Raw genomic sequence first — 25,672 nt, 5'->3', positions numbered from 1 at the left:
GACTTAATGGCAAGCCTCAACATTGTTTCCTGGTCCCTATTGCTTTGGCCACGGGCAGATTCAAGGTTTTGCAGTTTTGCTACTGGTTTCCAAATCATAGCGACAGGTGGTGTGATTCCTCCTTGGCAACATTTATACCCGACCTGCAGGAGGCTCTCAAATTTGCAAAGGAAAAAAAAAAGATGGATTACTAGCCTTAAAATAAAGCTGTGCACCTGTCGTCTAACGTTTTGCAGCATGGACACACTTGGATCCAGAGACTAATATTACATGAAGGGATGCTGTGTGAGTAAAGCTGATTAAAACACAAACTGGGGGTACTGAACTTTTCTTACAATGTTGACCTCCAGACACATGACAGTGATGTAATTGACAATAATTCTGCAAGATGGGATGACATGATAGAATTACGTCGGTCAACCCCACTATAATGATCAATATTTTGGTTGATAGTAATTAATGCTTCGAGCAATTTTGACATCTTTACATGCTTTGTCTATGGATTTGAATATGGTAGTGTTTTTAAATCCTTGTTTGTTCATGCTCGTGTGACTGAATGCAATCTAAATATTCCCCCAAGACATCATGTTGCTTCCGCTTGTCCCACTTTCTGTTCTTCTTCCTGCTCAACACAGATTTGAGTCATTGCCTCAGCCGATTATGCCTTGTAGGATGGACTTCAATTAACTATTTAGGCATGCTCTGCAGGTGTGTTTTCACAATAAACAGAATCATATTTTTAAACATATTTTAAGTTATCATCCCATAATGTTATAGCATTTAATTGCAGCAAGCTTTATATTTTAAAGTTCCAGGAACCACCCGCTATTAATGAATTTATTTAGGGTAATTTAAATGTTTATGACACTCCCCATATTAAACCACCTTCTATCTGTATTACCTTTTCCCACACCCTTATCGACTGTTTAAAGCACTTTTGTGTCTCAAGTTAGTCCGAGACTCACGGAACTGAGTGCACTTCCGGATGCCATCGGCCAATAGAATGCGCGTACAGTATCACGTGACTGCCTACCAAAAATCCACATTGAGGTCAAGTCGCGAGCTTTGATGCGCAAATGCGCGAGGGTGCACTGTATATATTAATCAAATGAGAATAATAAAATATATAGCCAAACACTAAAGAGTGCATATTGATCCAGTTAGACAACAAACAGCTTGACAATATCAAGTTTTGTTCTTAAAAAATAATAAATACTGTAATATGTGTGTGGTATACCAAGGCAGCAAATGCCAGGAATGTCAACCATAGAATGGAACCATAGAATGTCCCACCCTTGGCCAACCACTCCCACCCCAAGTAGCTACTTCTTCACGCACTGTTTAAAACACAAAAGATAAAACAATATAAAATAGGTATGACTAAAGTGCAGTGTTTACTCAACGGGGGGGGGGGGGGGGGTGTCTGAGCTTGTGTCGCCGTCCAACTCCCCGGGGTAACGGCTTCGCTGGACGGCGAAGAAGGTCCACACAGTCCGTGTAGCAGCGGACAGCGTAGCAGCAGGACCAGTGTAGCAGTGGGCAGTAGAGCAACAAGTCCACACAAGGAGCAAGGACAGCCCAGCACTCCCTAAAATGGGCCCTAATCTGACTACAGGAGGCACTAGGCCTCCCCTCCTAATCTGGACACGGGGGCTAACTCCCCTGGCTATCGGTCTTCGTCGCCGGCAGCGCTAACTCACCACGGGCGACCCCTCCCTCAGGCTACCAGAGTGCCGTTCTGCCGTGCGTGTTGCTCCAAGAATCCCTTCTGCTGCATCTGTCAATCTTTTCCACTGCTCCTGTCTCTGCCTCCTCCCGCCACACCTGAACAAGATCAGTACTTATGGTCCTTGCTCCTGCCTCCTCCCGCCACACCTGCACAAGGTCAGTGATTATGGTCCTCCTCCTCCTACCAAGTCTCACCACAATACATCTGCGATTATGCTGAGTCTCAATGTCTGTACAAATTCCCTGTAAATTGATAAACAACCGACCAAATCAAAAGTCTGTGTATCTTCCTAGGGTTTTGCCTTGCAGCTGCAGCTGTAAACTTTGACTTGAACTGTTGAACTGGCATGGGTGGGCTCAATGGTCTGCTATTGCTGGAACCCTCAGGTTTCCTAGCAAACACTGGTAACAGTGCCCCATGAATAATTTGTCATTTTAAAACTTTTTGCTCCAACAGTCTTCAGAGATTGCTCTCAGCTTTTCAGCTTTTTTCTCCACTGTATACACAATATTTTACAGCTATCAACCTTGCAGTGATATGAGAGAAACAGGGGCTAAAACAATGTCAGATAGAAATTAAACATTGAAATGATGTAATCGCCTTTCAAACCATTTATTTCCGACTGTCAACTTAATTTGACCTGTAAGTCAGCGGTAAAAATATACAGTATACATTATATTTTGCATCTTTTCTAATTTTGACTCTCAAGGAAAAATCCTGAATCTTCAGGTGAGCAGTTTAATAATTTGGGGGGACGTAGTGGTAGTGTGTAGTAGCAGTATTGCATCACAGCAAGAACGTTACTAGTTCAATTCCCTTCTGTTCCTTCCAACTCCAAAAGTACTGTATGCAGCTTGAATATGAAGCATGAACTGGTCACACAAAATTGTTCATAGGTGTAACTGTGAGCATGTGTTTGTTTGTCTTGATTGTAGCCCTAGGATGAGCTTATCTGGGGTCATCTTATTTGGGGTGTCCTTTGCCTTTTGCTAATAGGTAGCTGGGATGGACTCCAGCAGACCCACTAGGTGGTTAAGATATACTTTATTTATCCCAAATTGGAAATTTTAAAGTGTCTCTAGATGACAGCTGCCATGTTCTAGTCTACCAGAAGATGTATGGATAGATGAACAACTCAATAATTGATATGCATGTTCCAAAGTAAATGTGTATAATCATTTATAACCACTACTGATTATAAATGATGAAACACTACATCTTATTTTAAAAGGTTTCATTTGGTTCATGTTACCATGATGTAGAAGTACACAGAGGCTATAATGTTGAAATAAGACTTTAATAACTCACAAATGTGTTCTCTTGAAAGTTATTGCGTATCAACTTTTAAAATTGGAGATCTGGTCTGAGTTGAAATGTCTGTGCCCCTGCCTCTAAATAGTTCTTTTTGTAATTGTGTTTTACATAAATAATATTCACCAGACATAGACCATGATGGCTTTTTCCAACCTTTTCCTCTGTTGATCACAAACATAATGACTCATGCTTTTCCCACAAAGAACCATTTATTCTTCACACATTTACTGAAAATTACAGTTTATTGAAAGGACACAGAAAGGTCAGATAACACAGATACATGTAGCTAGGAGTTACTACTCAGTGCATGGCACATTCTCAGGGAGACGACCCATTGTGAGTCTTTGGCTCTTTGCCTCAAGAGTGTTAAAGGCAGAAAGAGTGCTGAAATATTAAATGTTGAACAGTTGGCCAGCCAACTTGAGCCTCTATTCAAAATGTGGACGAGTAAATTAACCTTGCTACAATGGGTGACAAACAATATTCTAAGTTGGGTAGTAGTAGTAGCAGTAATAGTAGTAGTATTTGTCAATTGCTATATCACAGGATACAGTGTCAGACCTCACCAGTGCAAAGGGATTTTTCTAGAAAGATCACACATTTAGAAAGCGGTGTGTTCACTCAGAATAAAACTCAGATAAGTAAACAACAAATAAACTATTGTGAAACAAGTAACTGGTGCCATTGCTACCTTTAAAAGAATTTCTAGAACGCATGCCATTTTACGATGGAGGATTTTAGATGGCAATTTGTTGACATTTCCAGCGTTTCAGCTTTTGCAACACTGTTAATGTGTGATGTGTGTTTGTGTGTGTGTGTGTGTGTGTGTGTGTGTGTGTGTGTGTGTGTGTGTGTGTGTGTGTGGGCGCACATATGTTTGTTTTTAATGTTTTTTTGTAAGACTGTGCGCAAGTGTGTGCTCTTGGAAAGATCCATCAGGCATCGCAGGAGCCTTGCATTCTCGATGATATGCCGTCCGCTCAGTTGGATTCATGTGCCTTTGTCTTTTTGCTGCTGCCTCCCTCTGCCTCCTCCTTGTCGTCTGAGGGCTTTGTGTTGAATTTTCCCGTCTGTGCTTGGCTCCTTTGCTGTTAGGTTCAAAAGATAAAGAATCATAATGAGCAAAAGGGACACAAAAATATTCCACAGTAGACATGTGGTGATTCTTAATTTGAGTGGAAAATGCAGAATTTCTACGATGCAGGGATATAGAAAAAAAGGCATTTTTCTATCTCCTGACAATGGGGAAGGTCTGCATTATATTGCTATCACTGCAGGGTATAATAATAAGACAGATCCTCACACTAAAGACTACAACTACAGTCTGCTTTTCAATTTAATTCATTGGTTTGTGTTAAAACTACAAAATAACAATTACGGGGTTCAGAATCAAACAAAAAAGAGGAGAATAAGAAATTATAGATAAAATAAATGAATGAATGCATGAAAAATCAATTTTCAAGCCAGCAAAAAAGATAAAACATATGCGTATATGACAAAATAACAAACAACAAATAATATTAGTGGCATGGAAAAGAATGGATTTAAAACTTATATTTAAAACTTATATTCAAAGCGCGCTATCAAAGGGCTCAATATTTTTGTTGAGTTATAAGTACAAAGAATCAATGGGATTTTTTTTTTTTTTAATATTTCTGACATTTGACTTTGAGTGTCAACCTTGGGTCTAAAATTATCTGATTCACTGATTTTGACCAGAGTAGCAGCTGTTGGTTCAGATATGCACCAGAGTACTGCTGGTGCTTATATTCTAGCTATTGAAGGAATACGCTGCATGTCCAGTTGGGAATTAATGCAATTAACTACCTGATGAGATTAAAAATTAAGGAGAACCACTCTTATAGCAGCAAACAGTTTTCTGAAACACAATACAGTTCGAGGGCAGGCTGCTATCCTGCACCCCCCCCCCCCCTTTTTTTTTTTCCTTTCAGGTAAGAAAAAATAATTTCATTTAATCACATGTTTTGTATAATTGTATAATTATTACTCTTTTATAATGTTACTCTTTTGTATGATGTTACTCTTTTTTGTAATGACATGTTTAAGCACTGCACACAGCCACAATAGAACAATTCCCCAAGTACAGCATTTGCTTTGTGTTTACCATTGTCACTTTGGAGGATGCCTTTAGGCTTGTTGGCTGCTCGTGAATCATTTGAACAACACTCTGCACCACAGTGGGTTATAGTTCTATTACCTGACTTAAAGAAATACCATTAAAAACAGATACGATTCATGTAAAAAAAATATCCCATTGTTTAAAAATACGAAATCAAATTTCATCTCAGAATTTGGCAGCTATTGAATTACTTTCCACCCATCCATCCTCTTTTAGATATGACAACCATTATCATCTTGTCTACAGCTGCTGATCCACCTCAGGGGTATGGGTATTGCAAGAACCTATCCCAGCTTGCTAGGAATGAGAGGCAGGGTACGCAAAGGACGCATTGCCAGCATATCACGGAACTACACATACACAACCATACACAACGAATGAGCTGCATTCGTATTTGAGTCTGGGGTATGTCCATCAGCACAATTTGAGGTGCCGAATCAAATGATGCCATGCTAATTTGTATTTTCATTACTAGTTCAATGACATCAACTTTTGCCAAGCTAATGTGCAGCTGTGCTTGAGATAGGCATTCTCCAAAGAGGGGCCAAAACACCCCAGGCCACCTCTAACTGGGTTGCAGTGACATCTTACTGATTGCAGCCAACTTGTGATGGCCTGCTTTTTACTCCACAAACATTCTTATATTGGAAGATTCAGGTCACTACTGTGGGACTCCTGAGTCTCTTGAAGCTGCGTTACATTTCTCTACTTTAAGATATGCATTTTATTACCCTGTTTTGTCACATAATGCCATTCAGCAGTGCAATGTAATAGAAAACCAATGAGGAAAACTGAGGGAAATTAAATTTTTTTATCTACCATTCTACAGCCACTCCTTTGATGAGTAGTCACATCCTAGATGAGACTGCTGCTTTTAAATGTTATCGACTCAAGATAAGCCCATCATCAGTCAAAGAGACACCTACAAGCAGGAAGCTTTTTTTTTTAATGAAGATGCAAGTCCCTGCTGTGCTGAGTTGATGCACACTGTCAAACCGAGTCAAAGACAAGAAACCACATGACTCTCTTCTATGTGTAGTCAAACCATCAACTTGATGTACTGTGAGTCACTTACTTTCATCTGGGTTTGAGTTTTTTCTTCTGTTTTTTATTACCAAAAAATAAAACTTTCCCCAAGGAACTCCAAAAGTAAGAGAGAAAAGGCTAGCACATGAGTTATGATCCCAGATAAGAGTTACTTATCCACAAATAACAGAAAGTGTTAATGCCGATTGAGACAGAAACATATTAAAGTGCATGATGCAGAAAAAATTGTGACGTTCAAAAAAACGCAAAGTGAGTTCAGAATGTGTATATGGACTTCAAAATCTCACAATCTCAACCTCATCAAAAATCTGTTGGCTGTGCTGGACTCTTCTAGAATCTATGCTTTGGGTGGGCTGATTTTATTGTTATAGTTGATTGATGTATACAGCTTAACACTAAATAACTCATGTCACACACATTACCGCCTCTTTCAGTGGATGTTTTAGTGTCACAGCAATCATATTACAAAAACCTCTTGAGGGAAATTAAGAATTAATGATGAACTTGTGGAAAGATATCTTTACCCTTTCTTGTTAACTTTTGAGATGAGCAATAGGGAGCAAAACTAGAAAAATTACAAACTGACAGAGCCAATGCACTCACTAGGATTCTGCAACGAAAATAGATAAAGCATCATCGCTACTCATCTGCTGAACATCTGTGATATTGATAAGACAAGGTTTCTACACAAAGCCCAAAGACTAATAAAAGACAACCCCCACCCCAGCCACAGCCTGTTCACCCTGATGCCATCTGGTTAATGGAACAGACGCATTCACTGCTTTGTAAGTCCACACTACAGAGTGGATTCTTCCCCCAGGCTGAAGAATTATCTTCCACATGAACATAGTTTATATGTCTTGCTACTTATTAGTATATATTACCTTTTTAGCATTACAGACTGCAAATCTTTTTTTTATACAGTGAGGTGTTGCAATTAAATTAATTAATGGAATCTTGCGTCAGAACAGTTGATGCCACAGCAGGAAATTGTTGTCCTTCTTTGAATATGACATTAGCTAAATAAAACACATTGTCATTGATTTGCTAGGGTATTAGCAAGTACTTTATTGACTTACAAAAGCAGGCTGAATTTAGGTATTTCTAAGAACTGATAATTGCAAATAAGAAAGGCATTATTCACAGCAGTATTCACTGCTTTTAAATTCTCATAATGTCTTATGTCATTTTCAAAATACAACTTGATGTGTTTCAACTCTTTTGCTTTTAATGAAATTAGATAGATAGATAGATAGATAGATAGATAGATAGATAGATAGATAGATAGATAGATAGATAGATAGATAGATAGATAGATAGATAGATAGATACTTTATTAATCCCGGAGGAAATTGCATATATCCACTGCTCAGGCATTACATAACAAATAATACTGGATAAACACCAGGAGAAAAGGAAACACTGACATCACAGGACATACCACAAGACATACATTACACTAACAGACAGGCACATGCAGCACTAACAGGACTTATATACTAAACTATAACTAAAATATAAACAGTATAAAATTTAAAAATATTACAGTATTAAAATATAAACAGTATAAAATAAAATCTAAACAGTATAAAATTGAATTAAAATATAAAACAGTATAAAAAATAAATAGATGTTATATATACATATATATATATATATACATATATATACATGTATATAATATATATATATATATATATATATATATATATATATATATATATATATATATATATATATATATATATATATATAAACAGTATAAAATTAAATTTAAATTAAATTAAATCCATTTTCAACCCCGTGCTGACCTCGCCATCTCCCCCCCGCTCCTCCTGAGAGAGTCATTGTACCCCCTGATGGCACGGGGCACGAAGGAGGACCTCAGCCTCTCTGTGGAGGCGCTGTGTGACAGCAGTCTGCCGCTGAAGGTGCTTCTCTGCTGGGAGAAGGTGGTGTGTAGGGGGTGCCTGGTGTTGTTCATGATGGCCTTAATTTTAGACATGGTCCTGCTCTCCAGAAGCATATCCACAGAGTCCAGGCTCAGCCCGACCACTGAGCCTGCTCTGCGGATGAGTCTGTTCAGACGGTCCATATCTCTTTTCCTGGCCCCCCCACCCCAACATACAATGGCGTATGACAGCACACTGGAGACTACGGACTGATAGAACATGAAAAGGAGCTTAGGACAGATGTTGAAGGAGGCCAGCCTCCTTAGGAAGTACATCCTGCTCTGCCCCTTCTTGTACACACAGTTGGAGTTGAGTGACCAGTCCAGTCTGCTGTCTAGCTGCAGTCCCAGGTACTTATAATTATCTACCACCTCCACCTCACTGCCTTTGATGATCACCGGCTGTGGAGAGGGAGGTGCCCGCCGGAAATCCAGAACTGCCATTTCATTTCAGACATGTACTTTATTGTGCAAGCATAAGAAATGTTCATTCCTGAAGAAACCTAATACCATTGTAACAGTCAGTGGCTTTAAAATCTTATCAGCATATTTGTTGCAGGAGTACAATGTGATTCTTTCTAAACTGAAAACTCCTCTTTGATTATTTCAGTCAGACGAATCATAATTTTTAAAAGTTTATTATCAGTAACAGAATATAGATGTTTTAAAAAAAATTTAGCGGCAAGGGTCTGATGTCATCACTTCCTCCAGATATGTTTCTCAGGATATATTGGGAAGTGATGAGAAAATGTCTTTAAGCCGCTTAACCGTGGCCTATAGGTGGATGCTACGGTGCTGGCAGGGCTGGAAGTGCAGCAGCGATATGCATGAGAAGTCTCAGCAGCACTGACATACAGAGATAAATAATTCATCATATTGAAGGGGTGTGAATGATGATGATTGAGGTGAATGAGGCATGTTATGTGAGTATTGTTAGTATTGTGTGTAATGTAGCAACGAGAAACTCTTGTCTGCCTATCTTGCAGGTTTTCCTCAATATATGGAGTTAGGGATAGGGTAAGGCACTACAGGCAGGGTCACAGTTGATATCCAGGATGGAGGAGTGATCAGTATAGTGAGACTGAATGAATAGAGGATGCCTCACTGTAGAATACATCTCCCAAAAATACTATATTATTTAAACTCATCTGTATTTAAAAAGAAAACAGGTTCAATATTAGAATAAACATCTTCCCAACTAAAAAAGATAAAAAGAAAGGTTTTGAAATCAGTTGAACATGACAACATATGATGAAGGTAGCGACTAGAATTCTGCAGAGAGTACTAAAATGGGGATTGATCCACAGAGACCAAAATGTCAATCACTACTAATCAAATTGTTTATTGCACCATGTAAGTGCTACGCATAAGGGATGCAGACAGGAGGAAAGCATCGATCGTAGATCGAGTAGTGCAATACGACATGGAAATTCCTCGATGACATAGCATTGAGGTTCTGGGAAGTCGCTGACCCTCCTGAGACATGACAAATCATCTGTTACAATTTGCCAGTTTAATTTTCAATGACAATGAAAGATAATGTGGGGTAGACGCAACCGATGAATGCTGTTCTACTGACCAACTAGTGTCATGTCCCAGAAGTTACTTCAAGTTATGTTGACTTTTTTCTCTTGTTTCTGTGGTTTATCATCCACTACCTGTTTCATTTTGGCACTTATCCCTTCCCTCTCATTTCAAGCCTTGTCTTCCTCCCTTTGCATGATTGTCAACCCCCCCCCCCCCAAAAAAAAAAAATGGTTCTACCTATGTTCCCCTACCTCATGTACCAGTTTGGCTTGATTGTTTGATCAAGAGAACCAGTGCTACCCATGTCTTGTGTCATGTCAGGGTTTGATATTTTGATTCTTTGTCATGTTATTGTTTGATATTTTGTCGGAATATTCTTTAATACATTGCCACTGCTTTTTAACAACTTTTTTTTGTCATGGTTTTAGTTATTTACCCCTGTGAGAGTGAATTTTAGTTGATATTTGGTATTTAAAGTTAATGATTTGATTTTCCCTTTAATAGTTGTTCATTTGGGTTCAAGGCCTAGTTTGGTTGTGACACAGTGACCCTGTATAGAGAAATGAACCCCACATAGATGATGATGAAACAACATTGGTAATTCATGAAGACCTCTACAGTGTGCTTGAAAAATCACACAAATCATATCAAAGACCCAAACCTTAGTTCAGACCTTTCTTCAGAATTTCAGAAAGTGACTTTAAATAGAATACATTATATTATGGTTGTGTTCCGAATCACTGAGTCACAGTCATTGGACTCTCTCAAATAAACTGTACTACAACACAAACCAGTGAAATCAAATAAACTCGTTCTTAGAGAACATGTTTGGATTCTCTTCATATTCTTGTACAAATAATCCAGACGTGTCTAAAAATGGATCACTGCCACTTGGAATGCAAGACTGTTCTGCAGTACCACAGTATCCCACTGCACTGAAATGAGATGCACTGTTTCTCAGTACCACCCTCCTCTGCCAAACAGATGTGTCTTGAATCAATAACATTAGGGTGGCAGTAATGCAAAGGTTTTGGCAGGACATTGAACTGCACATACTTTAGGTGACATTAACACATGGCACAATATGTCTTAATAGATTGGTTGGCTTCTTAAAGGATTGTGATGTAGAAGTTTGTCATCCCATGAGTCTGCATTGTTCTTTCTGCTTTGTTTCACACTGAGACCAGTATGAGTCATTTTGTAGTCATATCAAGCTAGTAATGTCCTTTCAGCATTTTTCTTTCTAGTTCCATTAGATAACATTGTCATAACACTGAGACTTTGAAAACCGTGCAGCAGACTATGTGGCATACTTTCTGTGAATGCCTTGGTCAGATTAGGAGGAATTCATCCCCCTTTTGATGGAGTAACTCTCATATCCTGAAATCTGAAATTTATCAACTTGGTTCATAGTGGACCATATCTTAGCCTATAGTTGTTTCTTCCTGAACCACAATTTAAACAAGGAGAAAGTTTCATCCACTAAAGCAATTACTCCGTCAAAGCCTTCCGGAGTGGTATATATAAAAAAGATAACAGTTGCAATCCCTAAATAAATAAAAACATGGGGGAAAAGAGAATTAAAGTGACTGATTCTATATCATATGCATGTCCATCCCCTTTCTGTCCTATTTTTTGATGTTTGTCTACCACAATACACTAAATTTATATTTTGTTAAAGATGTACAAAGTCAGATGCTCTGTATATTTTCTGTATCTCCCCACCTATATATTTGAATAAGCTCACTTGAAAACCTCAAGCTGTCACGCTTTTCAACTCAATCCACTACCAGTCAGTCAAGCGCCCCACCAATCACGGCACATCTGCCAGAAGGAATCACGTGAACAAGAGCTCCTGAAAGCATCGTGGAATTAAATAAACAGCTGTCACCACAAACAATACTCTATTTTCTGTTTGATGTTCATTGACATATAATACGAACACACTGTACACAAGAAAACAAACCTTTTCTTGTGTACAGGTTTGGCTGGCATCTACCCGGATGTTTATATTCTTTGATTGTGACGGACCTCACCCTGTCGTGTGGGGAACCCTGATGCTTTATTCACCAGGACCGAACTCATGAAGCCAGCGTCTGTTATCCACTCCTCACCTTTTTGAACAGACAGTTTTCTCTTTGCACTTTGCTCCTTGTATATACCAACCATATACCTCACTTTAATTGTAAATAGAAAATAATGTTTTTTATATTTTTATTCCTTATTGCTTCTTGTCACCTTTTAATGCACCCGACAGCATCAAGTTCCTCGTGTGGTAAACTTTACTGTACCTGGTAATAAACTACTTTCTGATTCTGATTCTACCCGGATGGCCGGACCTTAACACGGAAGCGACCTTCCACCTTGCGTTCGTCCATCCCATGCACACCGAGCCGTTACAGCTTTGTCGGACACAGCGGTTTGTTTTCTTGTGACGGCGTAGAAAAAAAAAAGAAAACAATGTCTGATATTATTGTTTTATTGTGGAATTTCCACGGGTTCCCGCTAGTGCGTTTTATAAATTCATTATTCAGTAAAAATAAATAAAAAAATTCAGAGAGCTTACAGATACGGATCAGACAAACCAATAGCACCGAAAATGGTTGGAGACAGTGTGACTAGCATCTATACATCATGACAACAGTATTTGCTGACTTGTATTTATGAAGCATAGTATCACAATCTCTTGGTGTCAAAACATTTGACATTTCCCTAACATCTTGTGGATCTCTCTGTGCAAATGTAAAAGATAACTGTCGGTACCTGTAGGCGCTGACAAACACCGCATCTGAAATGGACATATCTATTTTCATACATACAGTAAATGGAGCATAAATCAGCTGCAACATATCACCACACATCCATGTTGGTCTTTTCATGGGATTATTGAAAATAGATATGAAGAAAACCACCAGCTCGTTTCTGTGAGACATTTCCACTGATTACCTGATTAATAATTTTCTGTGGTGTCAATGAAGAACAAGACTTCCCCAAAGCAACAAGAGTAAATTCTGAATCATCTGCATCCACATCATTTACATATAAATTTGAGTGAGGCTCACCTGCTGTGCCTCTGTTAGCGTTTTACTTTCCGGGGCTGATTCCGCCGTCTGATTCTGAAAGCAGTCGCCCCCGGCCTATAGAAGGAGAGGGAGAATATCTCAGTGCCGTGGTGTACATGCTGGGAAGTTTTAGAGATGCATGAGCTGAACCAACGCATACAAGTGATATGCCGTTTTAATTTTCACAACAGAGCTACATGATGTTCAATTAACTTCATTTAGAAACACAGAACCATTGGATGATCTCTCATACTTAAGTTACTTGTTTAAATAAACTTGATGGGAATCGAATAAAATATGTTATTATAGTATTTTAGTGATGAATTTTAAAAAATTATAATGTTCTCAAAACAGAAAATAAGAATGTATTGCAGGCCCATTATATTCACTGCATAAGGTTAAAATAAATATCAGTAATTTCTTACTGTTCTAAATTTTAAAATGTTACATTATGTTAGCTTTGCATGTATTGTAACAGCCACACCACATATGCTTTTACCACATATACAATTAATTTAATTAATTAATTATTTATCTCTTATTCACAGAGTTACCAGCAAATCAATGTTTGAATTTATCTAACAAGATGACTAACAATGTCTGGATGCTTTATATCACCATGAAATGATCCATAGAATAATGCATGAAAGACTTTTCAAATGATTAAGCATGAGTTGTATCCATGTAAAGCCTTTGTTCAGCAGTAGCAAACCACACTCATTTCGTTTTAAAATTGACTCTCAGCTATCAAAGTTCATACGTGTTATCCTCATTTTCGTCCTGCTTCAGTCACAGGAGGACAAGACGAGATGGGCTCGTGAGTAAACAAAATATCTGACTCTCTGTCCCCTCCTCCCCCCTGTTGAATCTTATTATAAACTCTACCATAATTATATTATCACTTTAGAGACAGCTGTAAAAGTGATTTCATTAAAGAGCGATCTCTTTGACAAGGTTTCCAGAGAGGGTGATTTTCATGTTGATGTACTTACCGTTTCCTTTGGTCTATCCTATATCGGTAATAATTCCTCATAAAGACTGTTTACATACCTTATTCTCCTCAAATACTCTTGGTTTTACAGAGTTTGAGACACTCAATTTGAACCCCCCCCCCCCGCTCACAGTTGCTTGGATTTTAAAGAAGCAAATCTGTGACTATAAGGCAGCAAAGTCCTTTGCAAAATCGTCTGACTCAGTCAGTGGCTCTTGAGCGAAGGACTCAGCTGCCTCCAAATGTTCCAATGAAGATCATCAATGTAAAACCATGTTTCCACTGGGAGGGTGCAGTTAGTGAAAAGCTAAGTGACTGTGGACAATCTGTCCACTGTAAAACTCTGGTGCTCTCTCTCTCTCTCTCTCTCTCTCTCTCTGTCTCTCTCTCTCTCTCTCTCTCTCTCTCTCTCTCTCTCTCTCTCTCTCTCTCTCTCTCTCTCTCTCTCTCTCGTTCTCTCTCTCGTTCTCTCTCTCTACCTCTCTCTCTGTCATGTAATTAAAAAATCACTACATGATTTTAATAATGGGACAAAGCAGTAGATTTATCATTTATTTTCTGTCAAAAGTAAACAGTGGAAAATTACTAACAGCCTCTAATTGACTGAACTGATGAATTCAGTTCTAAACTGAAACAAGTAATTATTGAAATTCTCTCAAATTAGTCTGATAATAATTTGCACTGTCAGCTATTTGTCTTGTTAGATCCCACTCTGCTCATTAAGGTTAAAATTCCTTGTTCCCTGTTGATTTCAAGGCTTCCTGTTTTGAAAATCTTGATGCAGATCCCTCTCTTCCTGTCTGCCCACATGTGTGATTGCCTTGACTGGTGTCACTTGTCGCTTGTTGCTTCTCCCTCCCTGGTGTATTCAGTTCTGTTCTCCCTTCTCAGCTTACCGGTTACTTTAATATCCTTGTGCTGACTGCTGAGCATTGGAGTCTGACCTTGGTAGTGTTTTTCTCTGTCTGCTGGATTACTAAATTGATTTTTACTAAACTGTACCCTCATCTGAAGTATTCTATTTTTTTAACTAGTTTGCTGTACACAACCTTTGATTTACTTCATACTAAACCTTGAAATATCAATTTAATACATGTTTCACAACTTGCAGTGCACCAGCAATTTATATGAACTTTCCAATTAATCATCGGTTTAACACTTTAGAGTAAATCCAGTGGTTATTTACAGTGAGAAATAGTGCAAAAAACTAACTGTTTAAGCTAAGTTGGATAAAAGTTAAGTAAATGTATCATCTAGATACATGTTACTGCAAAGTCTCCAGTTAATGGATATCATGAAAGCATTTCAGTAAAAGTAAGCAAAACAGGTTGTTTGATTTCTGAGGAAGGATTCCGGCATGGACTCAGTGAACTGATCAACTGATTGGGTGATGGCCCTCAGGTGGTTTTAAGGCATTAAAGAATGATTACTGTAAAGGCTCACCTTTTCTGTTTGGAACGATTTTACTCCAGCAGTCTCTCTGTCTCTTATTCCCATGTTCCCTGGTGATTTAGTGGCTCTTTCAATTCTTTGAACTTTAGAGAGATCCTGCAGAAAAAAGGAGAAATTTTCAATTTAGCATTAAAATGAAAAAAGTTTGTTAATGCAGCATTGGCTCTGAGATCCAGCGGTTGTGGCTAAATTTTTTACATCCCGCTCCAAAGCAGTGATGTATTGCAATTGTCAGTGTTTGTGTGTTTGTCCGTTCGTTCGTTCGTTTGTCCCCCAAATATCTTCGCAGCCATTGCTGTAGAAAGATGGAACAAAAAGCATATTACTCAGGTGGCAAAGGGGATGAAAGTGAGATGATGACCTTGACCTTGAGAAAAGTAGGTCACAGTCAAATTTCAACTTGTGTACACTCAGGAACTGGATAGGATAGATAGACAAGGGCAAAGGCCAGTGTAAGTAAGACCCTAGATCAAAGCTAGTGCTTTGATCAACTATGCACTTTCCGTGATCTATGGTCTTACACTAGCCTTCTCCATATGCACGCACTAGTCAGGGTACCCTGACCTACCCTGAAAGTAGCTCAGGGTAAGTCGTGGGATGTTGGAGTCTCTGACTGCCTTGTTTTGCATGTAAGTGTTTAATTATTTGTAGGTTTACATACACTCCATAAAAATGTGATGAAATGCAATTTTTTTCCACTTTTTTTCCACTTTTTTCCACTCAAAATATTGAACACCTAACAAGTGTGGTGACTCATGACCAACAACGTGAACTACATGGTTATTTTAAATGTGTGTTTATCTTTGTTTACAGACTACAATGCACAGATGTTCTGATGGAGCATGCAATTGGCATGCTGGTTGCAGCAGTACCCACCAGAGCTGTCTTGTTCACTGAATATTCAACATTAGCTGTCTGCAATGTGTCTATGAATGTGGCAACACATTCAAACAACATAAAACCTGAGTGCATGTAATCACAGCTCCACAACCTTTTTCTATATTTACAGAATTGTTTTAGAACACCTGGTCATAGGAGGCAATAAATGGTTTGCACAACCAAGAATTTCTGCTCAAACTGTGAGAAACCATCTGCAAGATATTAATGTGACTTTGACCATGTTGCGGTTCTTCACCATAATCACCTTGGATGGGTTCACTTTCAATGACATGTGGTTCTTTAGGGAAGTTTTATCAAAAACTATCTTGGGTTTAAAATGAAAGAGTATACTTGGCATTATTTGTGAAAATGGTGTTCCTGAGGGGCAGGTTAGGGTAAGGGCAGGTATAAGCTATGACTACGGATGCCTTTTTTATGGTAATTTTGAATGCACAAAGACACCATGATGAGATCCCGAGGCACATTATTGTGTCACAGGCCTTTTCTCTATGTAATTCCCGGCAGCTCAAAACATCCTCATTCTTGCATGACATGCATACTCATAAGATATTATGCTTGTTTGGGACTCTTGACTGATGTGCAAAAACACACTGATCCAGCTATATTCAAAAACTTTGCATAACCATTGAGGAAGGATGAACTACATTGCACAGGTCACAGAAAATTCAAAGGTTGATGGAAAGAACACCTGTGCAATTACCATGTCCATAATGCATGCTTGTGTTTCATATGTGCTTGCTGAGAAACGAGTGTGTGTGTGCGTGCGTGCGTGTGTGTGTGTGTGTGTGTGTGCTTTGATTTTGAAACAAAAACTTGAATCCATGAACGCTGGTGAACAAACAAAGAGGTAGGAAGCGTATGTGGGACCTTTTAAACATGCACTTGACATACGGTAGCTTTGAGTGACAAATATGTTTTGTTGTGGAAGGCCAGTTTGACATCTGCTACTGAGAGAGCAGCATATGATGGACAACAATGTTGCAGTGATGTGACTCACTGCAAAAACAGCAGAAAGCAATGTTCAGTTGGTGGAAAGGAAACATGATGGACAGTCAGAGATGAAAAGGTTTTCTCTTGAGATTGTGCAGCAATCTCTATCACAACCAGCTAAAATGATTTCTGCATGGAAAAACCCATGACTCTTCATTGAATGAAGAATTGCGCTATTGTAGGGGCAAAACATAATAAAATCTATACATTTCTAGAGTGTTGGCAGGACTCAGCTACCCTTCTTTACCCATGAGACACCATTGTCTGAATACTGTTGAGTTGCTCAATCTAAATGGAAACTTTAGCAGAGCACTGTTCGTATGTGGGTGCATGTGTGTGTGTGTGTGTGTGTGTGTGTGTGTGTGTGTGTGTGTGTGTGTGTGTGTGTGTGTGTTTCTGTGTTTCTGTTTACTAACTTTGCCACTAAATTTTCAAATATCTTTAACAATAAAATCACATTCAAATCTTATATTGTGTCATGGGGTTTTTTGGAGCATCAATTCATGTGCTGAAATACGGAAAGGCTACCCCCCACAAAATTATCATTTAAAATTTATGTAAGAAGCAAATGATCCAGATGTACAATAAAAACAGTGATGGATATATTTCTGCGTTCAAGCATCCTGACAGTTTCTAGAATCAGTCTTCCCCCAATTTTTTGTTGTTGGAGGATGTGTTCATCAATGGTTCTTAGTACAGCAGCTATCTTCTGGTTGATCATTTAACAAAGATAATGTTTATTAATTTGAGGCAGCTCAAAATTCTCACTCACAATGAAGTCCAAATTATTTAAAAATCCAGCCACCTGCCATTAAAAAGTCAGCTATTTGAACTCAGAACAATTGATTTTTGTTAACCACAGTACTGATCTACAGCCAGTGTCTATGTGCATTGTTTAATTGTGAGATTCTAGAGGCAAAAAGTGAAATAATTTAAGCATGATACAAAACTCGCCATGTGAAATAATGTTATTTTACTATTGTCTGACATACAGCAGATTTTTCTCCAAAAGTGAGTCTGCTGCAAAAGATTATTTCAGAGTTTCTTCCTTAACTGGGTCAAAAGTAGTCTCTGGAGAGCATAAAGATGGTGTTCAAGATGAACACAAGCATTCTTAACCTGTCACTGTCAAACTCTATTCCTACACTGTCTGCTGAAACAACATCATTTTTTAGGCATGTTCAGTACAGCTGGCCTTAGTCATGTCAGTGACCCCTTCTGGGCATACATTTCATACATTATTTCGTAACTCCTGACAGTATTTCTCTAAAATACAGAATGGAAAAGGAAGAAGGAATATATGAAGCTGGTTATCCTCCACTATAAACTATATGAGAAGTTTTAACTTCCAGCATTTGTTATTATCAAGGAATATTTCATTGTAGATTATATTACATTATATTAGAAGAATATGACATAATTGGTACAAATAATGGCTTTCATTTTATGAAATGCATTTTTTTCACCTCAGACCAAACTTTTTACCTTCAACTGAGAATCTGCTCAAATAAAATAGGTACTCTCTATTAAGTTGACAGTCCTTCAGAGAAGATTACAGTGTGATTTCTCCCATTTGTTGTTTTTTGTTTTTGTAATTCTTTCATCTAATTTCATCAGACCATACATTCCTATTTCATCTACCTACGATTGCATCTTTGATTGGCAGAAATGAATATCCTGTTGATGTATGTATACAAGGAAACAATCATAGAAGTAAATATGAAGTGCTGAGAGCAGAGCAATGAAAATTTCTCCACTGGCACAGCGCTCTGATCTTCTGAGACATCATCTCCCATTACTCTGATGAAAATTGCATGCTATCGGACCACAAGTCTTGGCTCTCTACCCAAGACTCTTAAATATGAAGCAACTTCCACTCCAATCTTGCTGATCTCTGCATCTTCACACTAATGAATCTTTCACCAGCAGCATTGTGTATGTATGGGAGGGGAAGGTTTTTCTGAGCTTAAGGCTGTTATGATTACTCAAACCAGAAGTATGACGCTCAAACTGGGTGCACTGCAGTTAGCCACTTTTGGATTGGAAAATAAAAAAGAAACAAATCAGATTTTAGTCTAATTATGGTCAGGAAACTCAAAAGCATTTTTTTATGAACCAGTGAGTGGATATTTGCTGCCTCTACTTGTTAAAAGCCTCAAAGTGTTTCGTCTGGTTTCCTCCCAATTGGTGGCGGTGTCATCTAGCCTGCTGTGTGGAAAATAATTGCCTTATGATTACCAGCAATAATTAGCATATTATTAACCGTGCATTTTCAGAAATATTAGCATGTATAACCAAATGCACTCAGCCACAGTTCACATATACAAATGTGTCAGGTTAAAAACTACACAACTGGAAGGCGGGGAGTCTTTCCTGCTGTCAGTTTGTATAATGTGGAATATCTCGTGGTCTTGAAAGAACAAATTTCACGACATTTGCCTTTCTGCCCCTGAGTTTTCAACTTCTCAGCAGTGGGATGGAGCTATTGTTTTGTTTTTTACTACATAATTAGAAATAAATTTAGAAGTGATTTGAATGAAACTCGACCCATCTCACCACGCAGGGAAAAAGTGGGCATATGGAGCCCCTCAGTAATCTTTACAGTGAAGGCATGCTCTGATTTATCAGACAGCCTGTCAAAGCGTGCAGCATCTACAGGAGATAATGAAGCTAGCAATGGCTCACAGGTGGAGGGCTGCTATTTGTATGATAATGAAGTGGGAAGTATAAACTTCATTAACATAGAAAAATCTACCCACATCTATGTTGGGTTTCCTTTGCTTGTCTATTTTTCCTGCATGCTTGAATTTATTTGGCTCACAGTAATGAAGGGAAGATGACAGGAAAATATATGCATGTTATAATGGAACAAACTTGATTTACTGCTAACATCAAAGATAGTTCAAGTGTAGACAAAGTGTCAATTACAGGATACTGTTCGTATGATGTCACATTACAGAGACTGTGGTGGCTATGGTATGGATGGTTATACTGGATTTTTTAAAATAAGAAATCCACAAAAACAACACAAAAGTAAAAAATACATTCAGAATGTCATATTTTCAGACACCCACGACAGAAGTACAAAGTAAATTTTGACTACTTTGAGGAGAGAAAAGCCTCTTAAAGGCAGAATTGCTCACCAGGATCAGGGCAGATAAGACACTGCAGTGCTGTGGCTGACTCAATGATTTAAAAGTGACTGCAGTGACTGTTTTTTAGAAATCAGAATGAACACAAGCTCTGACTGAGGCTGATGCGAATCCTTGACAGAGGAAATTTAAATGGTGGGTACTTTGAAGGATATATTCATGAAACAAAAGTGATTGTATATACTGCTGTACTCTTTTTTTTCCCCTTTTGGTGCATAGAGTCACATTGAAATATTCCTTTGAATCAGTCGGTATTGACTGATTTCCAAGAACAACAGGGCGTATTGACAGAGTAAAAACAATACCTACCCTGAAGCACAATCTTTTTTTTTTTTCAATGAGTCCTCTGGACAGTAATCGTTTCTATTATAGGCCTAAAAAGGATTAAATACTGAGCCCTTACTTGAGTCTACTTTAACCTTGACTATGGTATGCTCCAAACAAAGACTCTGTCACACTGAGTTTACAATTTCATGCCAGTTTTCAAGTTTCAATTTGAAGTCCAGTACCAAATCATTGGTATTGGCCAAATGTAAAGGGCTTTACTTTCAAAGCAACCACACAAAAGAATGGAAAAAGACTGACATAAATAATACAGATTGCTGCTTAAATTAGATTTTATTCCCAAACTACCTCTGAAATCCTTTTTTTCCCCCAACTGTTATATCTATAAATAATTATTTCCTGGGCTGTATCTCTCTGGTGAGTGGTAGCTTCTTTATACAGAGAAAATAATCATTCAGATCATATTTTGGCACCAAGTTACATTTGATAATGTCACCAAGTTGAGAATTGTGAAATTAATTTCATTTTAAAAGAGTTAATAAAAAAGGGAAAGAAAAACCACCTGGGTTTCCAAAAAAGAGTCCTACAATTACAGAGATTAATTCAGTATGCTTTCTATTTTCACCTTCTTGAACAGCTTTATTTATATCCTAATATATTGTATCTGCTGTGGTCACTGGGGCCAAATCTTCTGTTTCACAACCTCAATTTTTCATTACTGACACTTGGTCACATAAGAGTAGGAAAGTCATAGGTGTAATTAATAAGACTGATAAGTTTAGCACTCTATTAAGCTTTGACTGTTCCAGTGCACCAGTGTTTTGCATGTTGACTCTTTGATGTGACACTATTAAATGAATAAGTCCTTTGCTAAATCCATTAATTACATGGGTGATTTTACTGCTAAGACGCGTTAGACATGTCTGCTATTGAAAAAGCCAGTGAATCACGCTTCAGGTGAAATCAAAAGCCTGCAGGAATTTATATCTTACTCAGTCATCGATATTCATTTTAGCTCACAATTAAAAAAGATGTGCTGGAAAAAGTCTTTAAAGCTGTAATCAGCATGATTACCAAAATGACATAGTATTCACAAAATGTGTTGCTGTGAATATGTTGATTTCAGCCTTGTCAGAAAGCAGTCTTGTTGAGTGGAGAAGTGTAATTTAACACAATTCAACAATTATAATGAAACTGCAAAAAGCTAAAACAATTTTAAAAAAATAAAAAAAAGAAGCGATCCCTTAACTTTAAAATTTACAGTGGCTACTTTGTGTAGCGGGACTAATGTCAGGACTGATGTCATCCACATCCATACAAGGAAAATGAGTTACAAAGAAAACCAGGTAGAGTTGCACTGTTTGCGCAGATTGAACATGCAATGATGTCAATGATATTAAGGGGTTTTGTTTGGTTAGTTCAAGTTTGTCATGTGAATCCTTTTCTTATTTCAAAATGTAAACAAATACATAAATGAATGAAATTACTCGGAAAAGACTATTTGTTCTGCATAAATGTTTTTGACTCCATGCAGTGTTAATGTCATTAAAGCAGCACCTTAAAGGTAGACATTGTTTCTGCAGTCCACCCAAGGTTTTCTTCTTAGCTATTGTTTTATAAATGTGTTTTTTTCTCAGCCATTTTTAAAACAGAATGGAGATTTTACACTGTTTTGTGAGATTTTCCACAATGACAAACACAAATATTAGATAGAAATGCTTTGTTTGACTAGTTTGCGGAACATGTGCTGAGCTCTGACAGTGGGACATATGGCTGGTTCAGGAACAGCTGTATCTCCTATCCAGTAGATTTATGATAGACTGAGCATATCACCAGATTGATTCAATAGATGTGCAGTAAAAAGGCTGGATATTGACAACAACCCAGGCCTTTCTTCAGGTAAAGATACAATCAGTCAGAGCTGAGTAGAATACTGAATTACCTTAGCATGTGGCTGCTGAAAGGTGACTCTGGAGCTGTTGATGAGTGATGAATATCTGAACAAGTGGGAGGGGGAGGTGGGGAATCTGTGACTGATGCTGGGTTGGTTATGCAGGACTGCTGAGAAGCAGATGTGAACTGTGTCCTTCAGTGCCTTCATCTGAGAGTCCTGTCGCAAAATAAAGTTACACACATACAAGATATTTGAGTCACAATATTCTTCCTTCATTCTATCCAACCAGAAAAAAAAAGACAGAAAGGTAAAATTCACTCCAAAATTGAAAAATTGTAAGACCTATTTTTTCTCCTTAAAACTTAATAGTAGTTTCCTTGGAGAAAGAAAGTATATCATAAAAAAGATATCACTTCTCATAAATGACTGAAGATAATCTTTGCTGTGAGTAGTTTCATGAAGGGATTATTTTCTTTCCATATCACTGTCCGAAGGAATACATCCATCATCTCAATGAGGAGAAGCTAACTCAATAAAATGTCAACATTAAAGCCTTATTTCCAGTATCTAGCTTTCACCTCTAAGGTTCCAAAAACCCTGCAGGTCACTGATTGGCCAGATTAAATTGTTACTTTGTCATGGAAAATGACCTCTGAAAAGCATCGTCTTCTAAATCCGAGTCAAGGGAGGGTCTGAAGCGGACACACAACTTAACGCTAAGTGTTCCCATCTGTGTGATGATGCATTTAATAGAAACCATCCACAACAACACCTCTAGGTTGGTTCAGTAACCTAACAACTTCTGGAAAGAGATGATATTGTTGAGGGTTTTTTTCTTTCTGTTTTTTACTTCTTCAGCACAATGTTCACCACAAGTCATTTACCAGGGATACCTCCCAAACGTATTTTTGGAGTCCCTCTGAGCATAGAAATCACCCTGAGTAGGATCTTACTCAGAACTCACCAGCATAATACTAAAGTGGGAGTTCTCAAAAGATTTATAAAAAAAGTTTTATGTCAAATCAACAACAATGGGGTGGCATGCGGGCACAGAGGATAGTTTAATTCTTTTCTGTGTAGTTTGTATGTTCTTCCTGCATCTGGTTCTCTGCGGATTCTCCAGCTTCCTTCCACCTCCAAAACTATGCATTTCAGGAGAATAAGTCTACGTCAAATTCAAGGTGTAAATGTGTCCACAAGTGGTTGTTCGTCTTTCATGTAGCACCGCGATGAGCTGGTGTCTTTTCAGGGGTGTGCCCCATCTTTGACCCACATCTAGCTGGGATAGGTTCCAGCAGCCCCTTGACCCATAAGGTGGATAAGCAGCTGCAGACAAGACAATTGTCTCCTATTGTCTAGACAAGACAATTTTCTCATCTCCAAAAAAATTGATGGATGGATGGATGCTACCAATGGATACAGTTTGGTATCCAACACATTCCCAGACCTGAGCACATGACAGACCTGTTGTCTTAATCAATGTTTCCTCCCCAATGCATTTCTAACTCATATAACTTGACTCCAGTGACAGTGTGTCAATAAACTGAAAAAATAGCATTCCTCATAAATTAAACCTGCTGTATTTGCTTACTCTGCCACCTCTGAACATTTTGAAAATACATCCTCAGGAATAAATAAATTGCCCTAAAGGTATTTATTATGTTTTATTCTACTTAACCCCCATTCTCTTATACAGGGATTTATGTGGACTCATATTTGGACATATACTTCATTCACTAAATAATTTAGATGTCATTACTTCAATTACAATAGTGTGGGGTAAAATGGAGAAGAGAAACACATCCTACCTACAACAGCACAATAAAATAAAATGCATTCACCTTATCCAGAGCAGTCTTCTCTAGTTCTTCTTTAGCTACAGTTAACTTGTGCTCCAAGTCCATCAGCTGCTGTCCCTGCAGGAAGACATGACATCTGAATCATTCTTTGTTCCATACCAACAAAACATTTTCCATCTCCATCGTGCCCTCCACTCTCCCCTCCAATCCCCCAACCCACCACCGCTGCCGCCAGCACTATTGATAACAACAGTCAATAGAGCAAAGAATAAAGCCTCCTCTTTATCATTTTGCCGATCTCCATTTTGTTCTGTCTATTTAAAATGCGTATTATGGCACCTCACACATATTCATGCACACCGATTGAGCACTAAGACTCATATTTACATGAATCCTTTGTGTCTTCAAACTGAAGAAGGCCTGGATGTCATAAACCTTGATAATCGTGGATGCATTACATTTAGTAATAAAATTGTTTGGTAAATATTATATCCTTGCTTTTTCATGGAATGTAGACCACAGCAGAATCCAGATAGCATAAGGAAAGGGATTTTCATGAGTTCATTCAAAACGACATTTAAAAAAAAAAACATTCCATGAGAGTGTACCCTGAAACGCTGCTGGATTTTAAACCCTTAGCAGGACAACCCTAACACGTACAAAACAACAACAACTTCCTAGTAAACGAACCAATGTGATTTCACCTGGAGGTTCAACAGAACTCACTCTGAGGAGTCTTTTATTATTGATAGGCTAAATTCATCTGGAAGGGAAAAAAACAACTTCTATTACAATAATTTGCATTCAGCCTGTGGAAAGTTGGCCTTGATGAAGAAGTTTTTCTGAGTGTCTTTTACTAGCCTCTCAAAATGATAAACTGCTTGGCTCACATTTTAAAACACCCAAGGTCGACTAACCTCACAAACAGCATCAACAATCCCCAGAATAAAGAGACAAGGGTGATGAGGTTGATTAATGACTTTTACGGACTTCATAGACTTATGTAGTACCTCAGTGAGTTTTGTGACACAATAGGGACACTTTGCATTTGTGCCAATTTCACCTTCTTTTTATCTTGATTTCTGCAGAGGAAACTACAATTTTGGTGATGAACATTTCTGTCATTTCTTCTGCCTTCTAATTGGAGTGCCTGAATGTTTAAGATCATTTTTTCCTGACAGACGAGTGAAACTCAAGGACGAGGCAACATTCATTGCTGTGGGTCTTCAAAGAAACCAATGACATTGATGTCTCTAAGAAGGTCTATTTTGTGTATTTGAATAGAGTAAAGTCCGTTACTGAACAGTATTAAAAATGTATATCTAATATTTAAATATTTACATTTGTACATACATTTTTTATCAAATGATATTTAATGCAAAAGTAGTCACTGAAGTAGCTATTTTGAAATTGGATAATCAAACAAAAAACAGATTGAT

General features: G+C 38.0%; 1 protein-coding gene across 1 annotated transcript in view; it reads right to left on the bottom strand.

The window, feature by feature from the left end:
• Window positions 1-3,257: 3,257 nt before the first annotated feature.
• luzp2 (leucine zipper protein 2) overlaps window positions 3,258-25,672 on the bottom strand; it is a 148,495-nt gene continuing 126,080 nt past the window's right edge. Inside the window, exons 8-12 of the mRNA XM_068319528.1 lie at window positions 24,276-24,350; window positions 22,483-22,650; window positions 15,205-15,309; window positions 12,771-12,845; window positions 3,258-4,131 (exon numbers count right to left, since the gene is read on the bottom strand). Of these exons, the coding sequence (XP_068175629.1) occupies window positions 4,024-4,131; window positions 12,771-12,845; window positions 15,205-15,309; window positions 22,483-22,650; window positions 24,276-24,350 (531 nt within the window). The 3' untranslated portion in view covers window positions 3,258-4,023. The remainder of the gene's footprint in view (window positions 4,132-12,770; window positions 12,846-15,204; window positions 15,310-22,482; window positions 22,651-24,275; window positions 24,351-25,672) is intronic.

This window comes from Antennarius striatus, chromosome 1, assembly GCF_040054535.1.
Source record: "Antennarius striatus isolate MH-2024 chromosome 1, ASM4005453v1, whole genome shotgun sequence".
NCBI lineage: Eukaryota > Metazoa > Chordata > Actinopteri > Lophiiformes > Antennariidae > Antennarius > Antennarius striatus.
Note: the sequence above shows the minus strand (reverse complement) of the source record. Positions and strands in the feature narration are given on the sequence as shown.